The sequence below is a fragment of the Hemicordylus capensis genome, chromosome 1, assembly GCF_027244095.1.
Source record: "Hemicordylus capensis ecotype Gifberg chromosome 1, rHemCap1.1.pri, whole genome shotgun sequence".
Lineage (NCBI taxonomy): Eukaryota > Metazoa > Chordata > Lepidosauria > Squamata > Cordylidae > Hemicordylus > Hemicordylus capensis.
This window is the reverse complement of record NC_069657.1, coordinates 135717401-135735606: the sequence shown is the minus strand read 5'-3', so window position 1 is coordinate 135735606 and position 18206 is coordinate 135717401. Positions and strand designations below refer to the sequence as shown.

The 18206-nt window shown below is 44.4% G+C and overlaps 1 protein-coding gene across 8 annotated transcripts in view; it reads right to left on the bottom strand.

The window, feature by feature from the left end:
* Window positions 1-18206, bottom strand: part of C1H11orf24 (chromosome 1 C11orf24 homolog) — a 45153-nt gene that overhangs the window by 3637 nt on the left and 23310 nt on the right. For 5 of the 8 annotated variants that reach the window (XM_053285363.1, XM_053285357.1, XM_053285361.1 and 2 more), the window contains 2 exons: window positions 5543-5791; window positions 3747-3860 (listed from right to left, as the gene is read on the bottom strand). In XM_053285363.1, the coding sequence (XP_053141338.1) occupies window positions 3747-3860; window positions 5543-5699 (271 nt within the window). In that variant the 5' untranslated portion in view covers window positions 5700-5791. Of the gene's footprint in view, window positions 1-3746; window positions 3861-5542; window positions 5792-14981; window positions 15063-18206 lie in introns of all 8 variants that reach the window. The other 3 variants (XM_053285358.1, XM_053285360.1, XM_053285362.1) reach the window with 1 other exon arrangement.

The following is an 18206-nucleotide window of genomic DNA, read 5'->3' as shown; positions in this document are numbered from 1 at the left end:
AAACTTTGGATTGGGGCTGTATTGGAGACTAGATGGGAAGCTCCTGGGTCACCAGTTGCCTATTCTTCTACTATTCACCCTCAGAACAAGCCCTTTTAAGAACAGAATTCAATTCACCCAAACATATAGAGAGTGTGTTAAAATGGTGAAACATATTCCTCACTAGTACTACAGGTTCTTGGCTACACAAACACATTTAGCTTAACATGGCTGCTAAATCCCTGAAAAGCCTTTGATGATTAAAACCATGAAAAGTTTCCCTTTAAAAGACACACATTACAGTGGAAATCACACACACACCCCACCCCCACGAGGCTGTTTTCCCAAATCCCAACATGCTCCATTTTGTTATGATGTCACTTTTAATTAGAACAGAAGACCCTGCTGCTGTAAAATCCAATGTTATTAACCAATGCTGATCACATGTTAAACCCACTCTGATTACACACCCAGCCTCCAGTTTCTGCCTTGGCAGCCAACAGAATACTAATGCCAAGACTTCCTCTTTACACAGGGACAATATGGATACTAGGTTAAACAAAAAAAGAACAAACAACTGTACAGGAGCAAAGCAATGGCAGAGGCATTTTTAAAATGGGGATAAACTAAAGCCCCATTTAAATTATTATTATTATTATTATTATTAACATTTATATCCCACTCTTCCTCCAAAGAGCCCAGAGCGGTGTACTACATACTTGAGTTTCTCTTTCACAACAACTCTGTGAAGTAGGTTAGGCTGAGAGAGAAGTGACTGGCCCAGAGTCACCCAGCTAGTTTCGTGGCTGAATGGAGATTTGAACTTGGCTCTCCCTGGTCCTAGTCCAGCACTCTAACCACTACACCACGCTGGCTCTCTGAATTGTGTTCCAAGTCATACAATTTCATTTCCTTCATTGCACACATTCTGAAATTCAAAAATGCCCAAGACCTCAATGCCAGACAGGGCTGCCCTAGACAAGAAACCAGCAGTGTCTGGCCTAGTTCACACAATCATTTGAATCTAGGTTGAATGTGGGTTATCAACATTAGTATGACTGTGTGATGTTGGAGAAAAATAAAAAGATGAAAACCTAAGTTTAACTCCCTGTCTGGGTATTTGCAAAAATGCTGCAGGTGCAAATATTGAACAGTGGCATTATTGTGATACAAGGATAGACATGCACATAAACTCTAGAGAAATGTATCTTGTTAGGTGACCGTGATTGGTCAGTGCTGGTCTGAAGATGGACAATGTATTGGTGAATTTTTGGATCCTACTAATTGCATAAAAGATAAAGCTTTGGTATATAAAGCTTTATCCTCTATAATAAAGGCCTCCAGCATGATGCCGTGTCGCCCGTGTCTTTCTCGGCCGTTCTGGGCATGCGCTCCGCGCATGCCCAGAACGGCCAAGAAAGATACGGCCGCCCAGAGACGGGCGGCCATGTTCAGCGATCGCAGGGGGACAGAGGCGGCAGCGGGGGAACCGGGAGAGACACGGGCGGCAGCGGGGGAACCGGGAGAGACACGGGCGGCAGAAAAAGTGACTGGCTCGATCGCCAGAGGCAGCGACAGAGCACCCGACCCAGCCGCAGGGAGGCAATGTCGACCGCGGCGGGAGCAGCACGACCTCCAGGAGAGGAGCAACGGCGACAGCAGATCCGGCCCCGCCACAGAGAGCCCAGAAGAAGAGTCATGAGAGCCGCTACCGCCGCCGCCCACCCGCCCTCCCAGCTGCCCGAGTCCTAACCTTCTTCGCAGAACAGGGAACCATAATTGGAGAAGGAGAGAGGAGCTCGCAAACAGAGCTCCTCTCTCTGCAAAGCTTCGGCCTGAACTGGCACTTTGGGCGCAAAGGACGCCTGCGAGTTCCGAAGAGCGTCGGAACTCCCAGGCGTCCTTTGCGCCCAAATCGCCAGTTCGGGCGAGTCTTTGCAGAGAGAGGAGCTCTGTTTGCGAGCTCCTCTCTCCTTCTCCAATTATGGTTCCCTGTTCTGCGAAGGTTAGGACTCGGGCAGCTGGGAGGGCAGGCGGGCGGGTGGCGGCGGCAGTAATTTGGGCCGATTTGGCCCCTAATCAGGTGGGGGGGGAGGGGGCGGCTGGTGTCCTGCCGCCCCAATTAATGAGATAATTACGGTGGCAAGCGAGAGAGCGGCGGGAGGGGTAAGTAAACTCTCCCGCCGCTCTTAAAGGTACCCCCCACCCAGTGCCACTAGCGCCCGTTATTTTAACGGGCTGAAAAATACTAGTCTTTAAATAAAGCTCTGGCGGCAACTGGAGAGGTCCATCTCCAGTTGCTGTCAGCTCAGCTGGTGGCCACACGGGGACAGGCCTTCTCAGTTGCTGTCCTGAGACTGTGGAAAGCGCTCCCTACTGAAATACGATCCTCCCAATCTCTGACAGTTTTTTAAAAGCACTTGAAAACCCACCTCTTCACTCAAGCTTTTTCAGCTTTTTAAATTTTTAAGTTTTAATCTGTTTTTACTTTTAGATTGTGTAAATTGTTTTTAGTTTTTTGTGTATGTTTTAACTTGTCTGATGTTATTGTTCAATGGCCAGAGACAAAAGTTTGGGGCAGTGTACAAATTTGACAGACAAAGAAATAAATATATATTCTAACATAATTGGGGCTCTTTCACCCTGTGACTCAAGTCCGGCATGCTGTGATCAATAAAGCTTTGAGTCTGATGGAATGGTGTGGCCCTGGCCTATAAAACGACCCTTAAGGAATTAAATTTCTCCTTCAGTGAACGCATGCCAAGGTAGGAATCCCAGATTCATTTTGGGCCATAAGCCACCTTAGCATGGGTTCACACAATCACACTAAATGTTAGTTACCCACATTCAACCTACATTCAAACAACTTTGTGAAAAGGCCCTCTGCCTCCCCTCCAATCCAGGCAAAGGATCTTACCCTCTCCCAGCAAGAGCACACCACTCATTCATTTCCATAATCTCAAATCCACTTTTCCTGGCCTCCAAAGCACCAAAGGGTGGATCAGGGGATTGCATTTGAAGCAAAGTTTGAAGCTTAGCTCTGTGGGCGCTTCAGGTTTCTCGATCTTTCTAGCTGCTGATGCAGGTCAGGTTTCCACTTTTTCCATAAAATAGTCAAAGACTGTTAGCTGAGCTAACCTTCTCTAGGTAAATTAGTTGATCAGATGCAGTCTCTTAAAGAGAGAGATCAGTTGAAAGCTCAATCCTCCAAACTAAGGATGGAAGTATAGTAACTCACAAGGGCTGTTCTCACAACTGTTAACTCGGTAGGACAAGCATCCTACTTAGTTTGAGGAGCTGTGTGTGCTCACAATTTTCCATCATATATGAGTTAAAAGCTAGGTCAGAGTAGAGGAAGTGACCTTTTTGGAAGTGGGTGCAGGCTCCAATGGCATTTCCTCCTACCTTAGTAACATGCTGGGTAAAAGTGCTGGGTAGGACGACACCGCTAGAGCCTGCACCTGCCTCCCACACGACCACTTTCCCCTCCTCTGACCTAGCTTTTAACTCACATGTGACTGAAAATTGGGAGTGCGCACAGCTCCTGAAGATTGTCCTACTTAGTTAACCGTCATGAGAACAGCCCTACAAGCATTATGTAGTCACAGGCCTTTAGGACAATAACCTCCCTAACAAAACTTGTGGTAATCTGCTGGAGCCCCTCTTAAACACTCTCAGCATAAGGAAGGTGAACGGCCAGAAGGAAGGCTGCCATGTGAACCATCCCCTTAATTTCACCACGAACCCTTCCACTGAGTCCACATTACCTCCCATTAGTTCTTTAATATCCTGCATGTTGGCATTCTGGCACGCACTCAGTTGAGGACAGCGCAGGAGGACACAGTGGCTTCGATACAGGACTGACCAGCAGGAGCTATTACCTAGAGTACCAAACAGGGAAGGCAGATCAGCAGTCTCATTTGGAGTAAAATGAAGCTTGTAACATTTTGTTCAGATAGAATAGATGATATCCTATCTGATAAAGCAAACATCTGCATTTCAGACGTTACTTAGTTTACATGGATAAATTTGAAATTAGACTAGAAAAAACTAATGATAAAACAGCATGCTGGGGAAAAATGCTTTTAGTAACAACCTTCATTTAAAATGTCATATTGATCAGCAAGTAAGGAGAGAAAAAATCAGAAGTTTTTATCCTAACAGACACTCTTTGAGCTAAATGATTTTTGGCTGAGCAAACAAAATGGAATGAGAGCTCCCAAAGGGACAGAAAGCTCTCAAAGAGAGGCAGAAAATCTTAGACCTCTGTCTAAGATTTAGAGAGTCACTGCCAGTCATTGTATTGATTGCATACTGGGCAGATGAACCAATAATCTGTATTAGATAGTTTTCTATGGAAACTATCATAGTTTAAAGCAGCAAAGATAAAGATTTGGAACTCTTCTCTTAGGCTGAAAAGACAGGTTAGAACATTTAGCTTAAATTTTGGAGTATGGTGGCATGAAGTTCTACATGGCTTGGGGCCGGGGGTTACCTGTTGGACCGCATTCACCCATATGATCCTGCCAGGGCCCTCCTCTCAGCAGCTCAGGCCCTGCTCATGGCCCTGCCACTAACAGAGATCCAGCTGGCAGGGACCAGAGACTGCCTTTTCAGATGTGGCCCTCAGCCCTCCTTGAAGAACTTTGCCCCCTCAGTGTTTAAAAAAATACTGCTTCCTTCCTAAGTGTTTTTTTAAAAACACACAATTAAAAACATATTTTTAAAGAGACTTTTTAATGTTTTATCTGCTGCTTATATCTGGTAGGTTCTTTAGTTTTTATAGTTCTTCGTTTTTAGTTTTTAGTTAATAACTTTTAATTTGAAACCTTTTTTTTAAAGTAGTTTTAAATGTGGTTTTAGCCTGGTCTTTTAACTTGTTCAGTTTTATTAATCTTTTATTTTACATTGTATCTCTTTTATTAATGTTGTGAGCCACTCCGAGCAGTATTGTACTGGAGGAGTGGGGTTTAAATATTTTAAATACATACAAGAGTAGTTCTCAATAGGAACTACCATAAGTAAGATAATAGCCCAAGTTACAAAAGCACCAACATAAGCTAGGCAATGCAAAAAGCTGCTCTAGAAAACTGCAGTCTCCTTCCCTGGAGGCTTTTAAAGAGGAAAATCGATGAGTCTTGGTGATTTAAGTCTAGAATGTCCTAAAATGGCAGGGGATTGGATTAGACGACCCTTGAAGCCCATGTCAAATTGGATTCTAAATACTTTCCAAGACCACAAGGCATTTGGATAATATAGCGGCATAGACACATAAGAATGTGAAACTTCACCAAATTTAGAGACATCTGGCTCTGGTAATACAACACAGTTTCTGTGTTAGCACTATGCACAAAGACTTTTCTATGCTCGCTACACTATAAAAGTCAAACCAGTCCCTGGGAAATAGGAGCTCAGTTTTCAATTTAAACAAAGCTGTGAAGTTATTCAGCTACTGCACATTCAAGCCATAGTTACAAATGCTGTGGGGAGAAAAGAAGGTAGGTAGAACCCTGACTTCCCCACCTCCAAGGAAAACATTTGTGGTAAAGCAAGGCAATCTTACGTGAAACTGTTGGGCCTCTACAAGCTTGTTTGCAATGCTTCTCACTACTGAAGTGGTGTATCTGTGTTATCTGGACTCCACTCTCCTTTAAGAGAGAACTCCTGTTTTCAGTCATGCATAAGGAAATCAGCAGCAGACACACAATAGCTGTCCACATCTTCAAGGTTTGCCTTGGATGGAACTGGAACTTCTGAAGACAGTGTTCTCCAGATTGACCAGCCACTGTCAGCCAGACTGTAAGTGACACATCTGCCAAAGAAAAAAAAACAAAACTTTAACTTTACAACAGTCTGTGACATGTTTTCAGGCCCTTTCCAACTGTATGCTACAGTTCTCTCTCAGTCCCAAAAGCTGAGTGCATCAAAGACTTTTACAGGTGCTTCCAAATACAAGAGAAACAACTTAACTGGAGTTCTGAATATCCTCCCAGCACACTTAAAAGAATGGCCCACAATCTGCAGGCACATGATAGGACAGAACTACTAAAGCTAAGAGGGTTCTGGCCCAGAGTAGTGCCTAGATTGGAACCCACCTGGGAACTATGTGTTAGGAACTCTGTGGAGGAAGTGCAGGAGATTTTATATCACACACACCAAAATAAACAGGTTATTTGTTATAAGATTAAGGAATGATAACATTTACTGAGTACAACTCTACTTGCTATACTCCCAAGTTTTAACATTCCCTCGAGACAAGTTATTAGAAGCAAAAAAAAACTTCATGCTAAGTTTACACAATTAATTAATGGCAGAATGGATCTGGACATGGAAGCATGGGTTTTGTGGGGGAGGGGCAGTTCCCTCCACCCAGGTGGAGCCAGTCCCACCTGGGTGATACAGGACTGCAGCCTCCCCGCCACTACACACCCTCCCACCCCCAGAAAAGATCGTATGGACACAGGATAGCCATTTCCTTGCCGTTAAGGATCTTGGACAAGTCCTTTCCTCTCAGCTGAACTTGCCACACAGAGATACAGTGGCACATTCCCATCACTGATGGACTTAAGCTCTGGTCTTTTGAAAGGGCAGTCTTAAGATGCTCCTGGGTCCATTGCTGTATCTGGAACTCAGTGTGGGGACAATGGCTAGGAGATAGGAATGTGCAGAACATTCCAATGGCAAAATGTTGTGACTTGAAACAGGCTGTTTCAATTATTTTGAGCTTGAAACAGAACACTCTTTAAATAAAGAGCTCAGAGCAGAACAACCCCATTTGAGCAAAACGTTTCAATATTTCGAGCACTATTTTGGAGGCCTCTTTTCCCCTTGATTGGTTTGTCACTGGCTTCCAATTGGCTTGTGATATCCTTGCTACTTGGTTAGCTTGAGCCCCCATTGGGGGTGTGTGTGTGTGTGTGTGTGTGTGTGTGTGTGCGTGTAGGCCAAACAAGAGTTTCAAAATGTATTTAAGTGGAGTGGGAGGCAGAAAGAGCCCTTATGGTCTACCTCTCGAAGAGGATACATCAGGAAAGGAGGAAGGATCATTAGAGACTGCACCAGCAGAGATCAGTGGTGGCGGCCTGGAGCCTTTCTGGCCCAGTGGGGGGGGGGGCAGCGGGAGAGAGAGAATGAGAGAGAGAGACAGACAGACAGACAGACCAAGGGTGCCTGCTGGCTTATCTGTCTGTCTCTCCTCCACCCCTTTTTGCAGTGCCAACCAACCGCTCCCGCACTCCAGCTATTTTTGTTTTTAATGTACCATCAACCCCAGTGGCTTTAACTGGGTGCTGCTGTAGATTTTTTCCTTCTTCGGCTTTCTTCTTCTGCTTGTAACCAGCCCCAAGTGGCTTTAACAATTTGGGTGCTGTGCTGTGTTTTTCCTTTTTTTAAAGCCCCCAAGCTGCACCTTTGTTCCTGCTGTGTGCCTGGATTGGACTTCATTTTTTCTTCTGTAGGCTAGTGTGTTCTGTGACTTCTGTCTGATTCCCAGCCTGACAGGCTTTCTCTGTTTCCCTGGTAGTTTTGTTTTGTTTTGGTTTTTTGGTGGTGGGGGCTGGGGGTTCCCCCCAGCTTTTGATTTTTGGGTGTGGGTGCGGGTGGGTGCCTGCTTGGCACAGGAACAGCACCTGGCCAGACTCCAGCAGAAGATGCTGGAAGCTAATCCCCCCACCACACTCAGGTTACAGTTCTTTAAAATAGCCAATATATAACATTACATGCCAAATTTATATTATCATTTCATCGAATATTGTAAGTATTTCACCATATTCTTTTGAACCTTACCCCTAAGAGTCTCTGGGATACTGAGTAGCTCACATGTAACAAGGCCTGTTCATACCAGCTGTGTGAAATCTGCTGGACAGACTAAAAAATCTTGAAGGGATAAAACTCATTTATATATAGCAGCCAGAAACAGTCTCTTCAATGAATCTATTATAAATATGAAGATGAATCTAATTGCTCATTGAGACCCACAGTGGAAACAGACTCAAGAGTAAATATACAGACGGCTTCCCTTTGAGTCAATTTTAAAGACAAATCCTCACCCCTTCTTGTATTGACTATCACGTTCTCTGTGACAGAAATCTAATTGTTTCTGGTAAGTGTCTATATTTAACAAAATGAGCAGTAAGGGGAGCCTCCATATTCATAGTCTGAATCTTACTCTTATGTTCTATAAAGGTCCACAGGGACAAACAATTGCATAGACTTCATTAGTGGATTGGTATGTGGTGGAAGTTTTTAATATAATATATTCTTGGCATGGATTAATGAATTCTTTTATTTGCAAAGATTCATGGCAACATTTCCAATGTCCCCAATGACCTGTGTCCTGCATATATCTGAATGAATGAACCAACTGATCTTTTAAGCACAACAGCCGATTAAAACACCAGCTGACTCCTCCCGGCACTGTTTAACAGCCTATCTAGATGCTACATCATGTCCACAACTTTCACAACAGGCAGGCAAGTCACCGTGTGGTCTACATGTGGGTCACAGACTCATCTCTCTATACCCCTAATGATTGAACTGCCCACTACTAGGAGTTCGCCACCCCAGAGGAGTATCCCCTGTACGAGACAATATGGGTTCATCATTCACAGAAGGAGTCATTTCTAAGAGAGTGTTTCCTTCTTCCCCAGAATCATGGGATGGCTCTATCACGTCCCTGAAGTTCTCATCCATGTACCTCTCTGATTTTCTGAACTTCTCCAAATCAGCCACCTTGACTTTGAGGGAATGAACTTGTTCCCTGGGAGCCAGGAGCAACTTGCACAAAGCAAGCACCCATAATTTCTGCCAATGAGCAGATGGTCATACATGTAACACTCAATGGGAAGCTCCCCCTTCCCTGATGACTGTCCGGCTCTCAGTATGGCCATCCACTTTCCACTGATCAAAGGGGTTGAGAAGGCCTCAGAGTTTCTTCGCAGGGGAAGCTTTTCAGGTTTATGGGCAGAGCTTGTTACATTCACCAGCCCCGTCCTAGCCCCACAGCTCAGCCAGCGTCCCAGGGATCCTTCTACTCCAAGCCCTCCTCCAGAACTGGCCCTTCATCACTAGCCAGTCCTCCCTTATATAGCCCCTGACAGCTGGGGCAAATCTTGCGAGGTCCCATCACAAGATCTCATGAGAGCTGCTCCCAGTTCTGCAAGGCCTCATTGTCTTTTGATGGCAAGACCATACCTCCCTGCTTGGGCCAGTGACAATGCCTTCATGTGAGTGTTTGGGTGTCTATTTCCTCCCCCGCCTGATCGGGACATCCCTGCAAGACTTGGATGGGAGAGCCCTGCCCTAGAGCTTGCCGTGTTTCCCCATGGCGATTGGCTCTGCCTTGGGGGTTCCCTGACACTGGCTTTCTGTCTTCATGACTGGTGGTGTTGTCTGTTTGGAGTATTTGGAGATTGTTTATTTGAAAATCAAGTCTTAGTTGAAGTTGTTAGCTATTCAACGGTTCAAACTTTATTTCCCCAAGAATATGAAAGAGAGAGTATTACTTACCTTCTCTTCCTGCTGGACCGCTTGTGATCAAGGGGGCTCCTTTGAAGCTCCCCTGCACACTTCCCCGCTAAACTCTATGCAAAATTCCTGTATACCCATTTGCTAAGCTCTTGTAACTAATTTCCCTGGCCCCTGCCTCTTATGTAGAGAGTAGGCTTCAAACTGAAACAAACAGGCTCAACAGGAATGTGGCACCTCCCACTAGGTGTGATTCACCTCAGCCCTAGGTGGCTCCTCCCACTGTCTCTCTCCAGGCAAGAGAGAAACTAAAACTGAAAGCCACACAGCCACAAAAACAAGCCGTGGCAAAAACAACACACACACACAGACTGGGACTTCTCCCCTAAAGAGATATCAGCCCCTCAAAATTTATCCCCCCTCCTTTTTTTTTTGAAGAGGAAGAAAGTTTTTTAAAAAAATAGAAATGTCCTAATACAATCCTGGGCTCCATTAACAAAAGCATAATGTCAAGGTCACAAAAAGTAATCGTTCCACTCTATTCTGCACTGGTAAAACGCAGAATGTCTATTTCCACTTGAAAAATTGTGTCCAGTTCTGGGCACTGCATTTTAAGGAGGACATTAGTCCTGTTTAGACATTTAAGAAGGGAGATGTTGTACTAGTGTACTGGGCATGCTCTTGGGAGACAGAAGTCCCACCCTGGCACCGACATGTCAAGACTCTCCTCACACTCTCCCTGTTTATGGCACTTGTCTGAAGAGGCAAATACTGTAAGGAGGAGGATCGATACTTCTATATTCAGAAGGCTGTGGTCCCCCAGCCTTCCAATCATGGAAACAATAGTCTCATGGTTACAACATTTACTTCTTCAGCCAACCACCATAAGTGGAGAGAGTGAGGTGGCATGAGGTCCATTGGCGTGTCAGCACTGGGGCAGGACTTGCCAGCATGCTCTAGGGATGCGAGTATAGCATCCTCTTCCCCTTGTATTGATAAACTGGAACAGGTTCTGGAGGAGGGCAACAAAGATGAAGAGGGGTCTGAAAACCAAGTCATATGAGGAACTCTTGAGGAAGCCAAGTATGTTTATCCTGGAGGGGAGAAGACAAAGGGAAACTGTACCCCTGCTAACTGAGCAAAGAGGCACCTTTTAAAAGTGGTGATTCTCTTTATTTAGCAGGAGGAGAGCAACTGGCCCCATCCATCCCCAGCACAGCATCCCTCCAGTGGCTGTTGCTGGTGTCTATCTTATTTTCCTTTTTCAGATAGTGGGCCCTTTGGGGACAAGGGAGCCATTTTATTTATCTATTTATATCTATGTAAACTGCTTTATAAACTTTTTGTTGAAATGCGGTATATAAATATTTGTCATTCGTAACTATGATAGCAGTCGTCAAGTATCTGAAGGGCTGTCATAGAGGAGGAAGAACAGATTTGTTTCAGTGTTGCTTCTAAGGGCAGGACTGGAGTCAATGGGTTGAAATTGCAGGCTAGACATGATGAAGCATTTCCTAACTATAACCGCTGTTCAACAGTAGAACTGTCTGCCATGCACAATGGTGGGCTCTCTTTTGCTAGAGATGGGCAAATGAAGGCTGGATGGCCATCTATCAGGGATGCTGCAGAAGATACCAATATTGAGCAGGGGGTTGGACTATTATACATCCAAGGTGAGCTGCCCAGAAAACAATTTGTTAAGGAGCAGCTAAAAGATGAAGTTTATTTATTCTTATTGTTATTGGGTCTCTTCCAACCCTAAAATTCTATGGTTCTATAAGCTCAAAGGTGCTAGTATTAAGGTGCCACTGATGTTATGCTCCATTGCAAGATATTTTATGGAGTGAACAAGTCTCTTTTTGTATTAAAAATTGGGTTTAATAACTCCAAAATAGAGATCAGAAAATAAGTGATATCTAGAGCTGCAAAACTGAGTAGAACTCTGATTCATTATGCATTTTCAACATAGTTCTCAGTACAGAAGTTATCTACTCCTGTAAAATGGAAAGAACAGCCATGATTTCAGGTTGAGGAACAAGCAGCATCAATATGCCACCAGGAGGTTGCGGAGGGATGCCAAACAGAGCTAAACAAATAGCCATAGGGCCATGCAAAAATCTGTTCTATTAGCAGCAACACTGCAGAGTCCCATCTCTTAGCAGCACAAGGTATCTCCAAGACTGTGTGGAGCACAACTTATTATATCATCATCTCTCAAGCTGTAGTGGATGGGGCCTCTCAATGTAGCTCAATTATATGGAATCGCTTTTGGAATTATTCCATTTATACACAGCCAAAATAGCCATAAAAAGCTTTTCAGCATGCTCCAAACTCAGCGGTAATCTTTTAGTCGTATAACCCAGGCCTACAAATACTACAGAACATCTGTCTTTATTGCTGATGGGTTATTTTAAGAATACATTATCTAACCAGGCTTTTCTAATCTTCACAGAGAAACAGTTCATATACTGGTGAAAGACTGAACTAACACTTCTGTAAAGGCCAATGACAAAGGCTGCAAAGAAGCACCAAGATATCTGATAATATTCAATATCAAGGCAAGGTATAACATTTGTTACTGTTGAAATGCAGAACGCAAATATTCAGTGCAATCTGCATTCCTGAAAGGCTGCTAAGAGGGACATATCAGACCAAGCTGATGCTAGGACTACAGCTGGCAGGAACATTAATTTGCCTATCAATACCAGTCTCCAGAATCCACAATCCAACTGGCAGAGCTTGGTAATTTACAAGTTTAGGAAGCGCATCAGTGGAGACAGGCACCATTTTCCTGCTTTGCCCAACAGGGCTTAAGTTGGAGGTAAACAATCATAAGGAGAAGGTATGGTACAACACTAACCTCAAAGTACTGTACAGAGTGGCTAGCAGAGGTGGATACACTTAAATTTGAATGGAACAGTGCTTTTGGCATACTATCTCTATAGCATGAGGTTTAGCGAACTTGCTTAAAGCAACCACTGAGCCAGACTTTCCTTATGAACTGACTCCCATAGTTACCTCACCAGGTGTGAAGGAGCAGTCAGCGATGCAGCTGGTGATATTATACAACTCTGCCTTTTATAATTACCTGCACACCTGCTCCACTGCCATTATCACAAAACCAGATTAGCATGAGTACAGCATTTTTTAAAAAAGGATTTTGTCAATGTCAGGAGGCACCTGACACCTATCCACATGCCTCTTGAACTGCCAAAATCCTGTTCATAACATGGGACATTCTTGTCCTATTATTAATTATTATTATTTAACAAATTTCTATATTGCCCAAAACTTACGTCTCTGGGCGGTTCACAATACACAATCAAACCAAAATTTAAACATTAAAACAATTTAAAACTTATAATAAGTTAAAAGTAAACTATAAATCTAATTAAAAGCCTGGGTGAACAGGTGTGTCTTGATTGACTTTTTAAAATTTGTCAGAGATGGGGAAGCTCTTATTTCAACAGCACATTCCAAAGCCTCAGGGCAGCCATGAAGAAGGCCCGTCCCTGAGTAGACACCAGATGAGCTGGTGGCAACTGTAGACAAACCTCTCCAGGTGATTTTAATGGGTGGTGGGAATCATGAAGTAGAGGACATTATCTTAAATATCCACGGCCTAAGCAGTTTAGGGCTTTATAGGTTATAATCAGCACCTTGTATTTTGCCCAGAAACTTATTGGCAGCCAGTGTAGCTCTTTCAGTATAGGGGCAATATGGTCTCTCCGAAATGACCCAAAGACCACGCTGGCTGCCTCATTCTGTACCAACTGCAGTTTCTGGACTACATACAAAGGCAGCTCCACATAGAGTGCATTGCAGTAGTCAAACCTGGAGATTACCAGAAGATGTACCACTGTTTTGAGGTCATTTATCTCAAGAAATGGGCACAGCTGACATATCAGCCAAAGCTGACAGAAGGCACCTCTGGCCGCTGCCTCAACCTGGGGAACCAAAGAGAGATTGGGATCCAGAAGCACTCCCAGACTGCGTACCTGTTACTTCTGGGGAAGTGTGACCTCATCCAGAACAAGCAGATCAGATTTATCTCCCGGGTTCCGACCTCTCACAATAAGTGCCTCTGTTTTATCTGGATTAAGCCTCAGTTTGTTATCCCTCATCCAGCCCATTACTGTCTCCAGGCAGGCATTTAGGGTAGTTATGCCTTCTCCCAATGATGTTGACATGGAGAAATAGATTTGGGTGTCATCAGCATACTGATAACACTCTGCACCAAATCCCCTGATGATCTCTCCCAGTGGTTTAATGTAGATGTTAAACAATCGGAGACAATATGGAGCCCCGAGGGACTCCATACAAAAGTTCAGATTTTGAAGAACAACAGTCTCCAAGGGACACCATCTGGAACCTACCTGAGAGGTAGGAGAGGAACCACCGCAAAGCAGTGCCTCCCACCCCCAAACCCCTCAGATGCTCCAGAAGCTATGGTTGATAGTATCGAAAGCCACCAATAAATCCAGAAGGATCAATAGAGTCACACTCCCTCTGTCGATTCCCAATTGGAGATCATCCATTAGGCTGACCAAGGCAGTCTCCACCCCATAGCCCGCCTGAAAGCCAGTCTGAAATGGGTCAAGATAATCAGTTTCCTCCAAGAGTACCTGGAGCTAGGAGGCCACCACCCTCTCAGTCACCTTGTCCAACCACAGAAGGCTGGAGATAGGCCTATAGTTGCTCAACTCTGAGGGATACAACACAGGCTTCTTTAGAAGAGGTCTAATAATTTAAGACAAGGAGGCATCCTGCCCTCCCTCAGAGCATTTATAATCTCTACTTTTCTATTGTTAAAAAAAAAGTTAATCAGAGAATCAACAGCCCCCACGCTTCATTAGGACTCTACCATCACTCAGGTGGGTCAGATAAGAATCAGAATGTAGCCTTTTTATCTCTCTGCATGATTTGCTTCTTTATTTTTTAAGTTATACTGTGTCCTATTAGAATAACTTCATGGTGACAGCGATATTTTACTCAATTTCCACCTGATCATTGAAACGTTATCTGAAGCTCTATGCAGCATATCTATTGTCAGAACATCACAATTTCAGGTATACTTAACTTTTTGAAAGGCAGCTCTCCCTATATAGTGACTTTAAATTGCTCCTGCTTCTGTGGAAGTTCTCTTTTAGGAGAGACTAAGCCACCTAATGGTGCAGCAGGGAAATGCTTGACTAAGAAGCAGAAGGTTGCCGGTTCGAATCCCTGCTGGTACTCTCTCGGGCAGCAGCGATATAGGAAGATGCTGAAAGGCATCATCTCATACTGTGTAGGAGGTGGCAATGGTAAACCCCTCTTGTATTCTACTAAAAGAAAACCACAGGGCTCCGTGGGCGCCAAGAGTCGAAATCAACTTGATGGGACACTTTACCTTTAAGGGCTAGCAGTCATTTCCAACCATTCTTGTGGTGGCTAGGCAGGAAACATCACTGTGTAACACAACACTTATAAGCTGCTCATTCCCATGGAGGCAGCTGCTTTCAGGACTGTGGAGAGCCACCAAACAAGCACATACTCACTTGACCCCAACAACCTACAGACAGAGGTTTCAAACTATGTTCTCAGGAACCCTGGAAGCTTATCATGGATCCTTCCTTGAACTGAAAGACAGAAGGCCAGAACTTACAGTTACTATCTTCCCCTCCAATCTGAAGCTGCAGAAGCATATTGAATACTTTCCAGGGCACACTCAGTTCATTGGTCAACAGAGAGCCCTAGTCAACTAAGTATGAATTCTAAAACATGCCTTAGAATCCTCTGCAATGCATGTGGTTTCTCTAGCAGATATTCAGAGGTTCTTTGACAGATGAAAGGATTCCCAGGAGGTAGGTAGTTTGAATACTACTGGGCTAGAAGCACCACATAAGCTCTGGCCTAGCATATGTAAACAAGTTATATCCTAGAAAACGAAGAATGACACACAGGATAATGATCCATGAACAAGGAGCCTTAAAACAAGATAATACCATCAGTGGGAGAGAGTCTTGGTTGTGTACATGAGGCCTATGGGACTTCCACTTATCTTAACAGAAAGCAGGTTGTGTGCGGATTTGCAAGCGCCAAGCTTGAGCTTTGTTCCATATGTCCCCGCCCCCATACTTTGTTCACCAAAACGTTCTAGAAACTGCTATGGTAGACTGCATTGCTCTTTGAAGGTTTCCCTATGAAAAATGACTGTGCTGCTGTTTCATTTATGAAATGTCATTGGGTTTTGAATATTTGAAACAATCCAGTTTAATATTAAGAAAAATGAACTGCCAAGCACCAACGGTATAAAAGCTAGGATTGGACAATAAGTCTGTCAACACCAACACCTCCAAGGAATAAAAATGTGCCTTGAAACCAGATGATTGCCTTCCATGGCCTAATCATGAGTGAAAGGCACAAGTGAAATTGTAAATGCACAGTCTCCATGCGGGAATGAGGAGCTCTTTGCTTTTCACACACTGCTGCAGATTAACAGAACTTTTAAAAAGCAAAGCTCAGTTCCCCAGTGGCCCCCTGTGTGAAGTCTGCGTTCACCCCGGCCTGCTTTTTGCAAAGCTCAAAGGGAATTAGCTACATTTATAGAATGGGTAAACCATGCTGCCAAGATTTAGTCATACATAAAAGACTATTTATTATTTATTTCTTACATTTCTATACCACTGTGTACAAAAAGGTCCCTGGGCAGAGCACAATCTAAAAAACCATTAAAACACCGACGATTAAAACAATTTTAAAATACAGAGAAAAATGCTAAAACCCAAAGCTTTAAAACTATAAACTAAAAGTCTGACTAAACAGGTGTGTTTTCAGGTCCTTTTAAAAAAACATTCAGAGAAAGAGAAACTCTAATTTCATTAGGAAGCATGTTCCAGAGTCCTGGGGCAGCTCTAGAAAAGGCCTGGTTTCGAGTCGGCACCAACTGAGCCAGTGGCAACTGCAATCGGACCTTCTCAGATTTTCTTAATAGGTGGCGGAGTCGATGAAGAAGGCAGCGTTCTCTTCAATACCTTGGACACAAACCAGTTAGAGCTTTATAGGTAATGACCAGCACTTTGTATTTCACCCGGAAACTTACTAGCAGTCAGTGTAGTTCTTTTTAAGTGGGTGTAATATGATCTCTTCGGGCAACCCCAGAGACCAACCTGACTGCTGCATTCTGTACTAACTGCAGTTTCTGAACTATATACAAAGGTAGCCCAACATAGAGCACATTGCAGTAGTAAAGTCCTGATGTTACCAGCATATGCACCACTGTTTTAAGGTCGTTTATCTCCAGAAATGGATATAGCTGGCGAATCAGCCAAAGCTGACAGAAAGCACTCCTGGCCACTGCCTCAACCTGAGAAATCAGGGAGAGGTTTGGATCCAAAAGTACTCCCAGACTACATACCTGCTCTTTCCAGGGGAGTGAAACCCTGCCCAGAACAGGTAGATCAAACCCAGTTCCAAAGTCTCGGCCTCCCACAGTACCTCCGTCTTGCTTTGATTCAGCCTCAGTTTGTTCTCCAGCCCATCACCGCCTCCAGGCAGGCATTTAGGGAAGTTAGGCCATTTCTTGATGAAGCTGACATGGATAATTAGATTTGGGTGTCATCAGTATATTGATAACACCCTGCATCAAATCTCCTGATGATCTCTCCCAGCGGTTTCAGGTAGATGTTAAAAAGCACTGGAGACTGTATGAAGCCTTGTGGGACTCCATGCCAGAGCTTTTGTTTGGAAGAGCAACAGTCTCCAAATGACACCATCTAGAACCTACCCAAAAGACAGGAGCGGATGCACTGCAAAGCTGTGCCTCCCACTTCCAACTCCATCAGGTGTTCCAGAAGGATACCATGGTCAATGGGTATCGACAGCCACCGAGAGATCCAAAAGGATCAACAGAGCCACACTCCCCCATCTCTTCCTAATTGGAGATCATCCAACAGGCCAAACGAGGCCATCTCAACCCCGCAGCCTGCCCGAGAGCCACTTTGAAATGGGTCCAGATAATCTGTTTCCTCCAAGACAGCCTAGAGCTGAGTTGCCACCACCCTTCTCAGTCACCTTGCCCAACCATGGGAGGCTGGAGACAGGCCTATAATTGCCTAATTCTGAAGGATCCAGGGGCGTAACTATAATGAGGCAAGGGGAGACAGTTGTCTGGGGGCCCACTGCCTTGGGGGGCCCCCAGAGGCAAGTCACATGACTGACCCCCCCAGCCACTCACCCGTCCGGGCTTCCTTCAGTTGTGTTCATCCTCCGAAATTGATGTGAGTGTTAAGACCTGGAGCTACCAGAACTGCATGTCTTTCTCTAGTACCATTAAATGACTTGCATCGTCACTCAGAACACTTCGGAAACAACAAAACCCAATTCCCCCATGGGTTAGCAACCCATGGAGGTGGTTGGCACCCTCGCTCTGGGCCACCCCAGCACCCCCCAAGTGCAGTTATGGGGCTGCTGAAACCTGCATTCTTCCTGTGAAGTTATACATTTGCTGACACCTCCATGCTTCTTTATGGAGAAAAACCTTAAAGACGCATAAACTTCAAAAATCGCTTAAAAACCAGCCCTTTGCCCAGTTCCTTTCAAATAATTCTGATAGCTTCCTTGCCCACCTTGGGAACTACCACCCACCACACTCCACTCTAGGACACCCCTTTCTCCTCGACGTGAAGCTATACATTTGCTGCAATCCTCATTATTCTCTATGAGGAATTCCAAATTAATTTTAAAATTCACCAATAATCAGAGGAGTGTCTGATTGCCTTGGA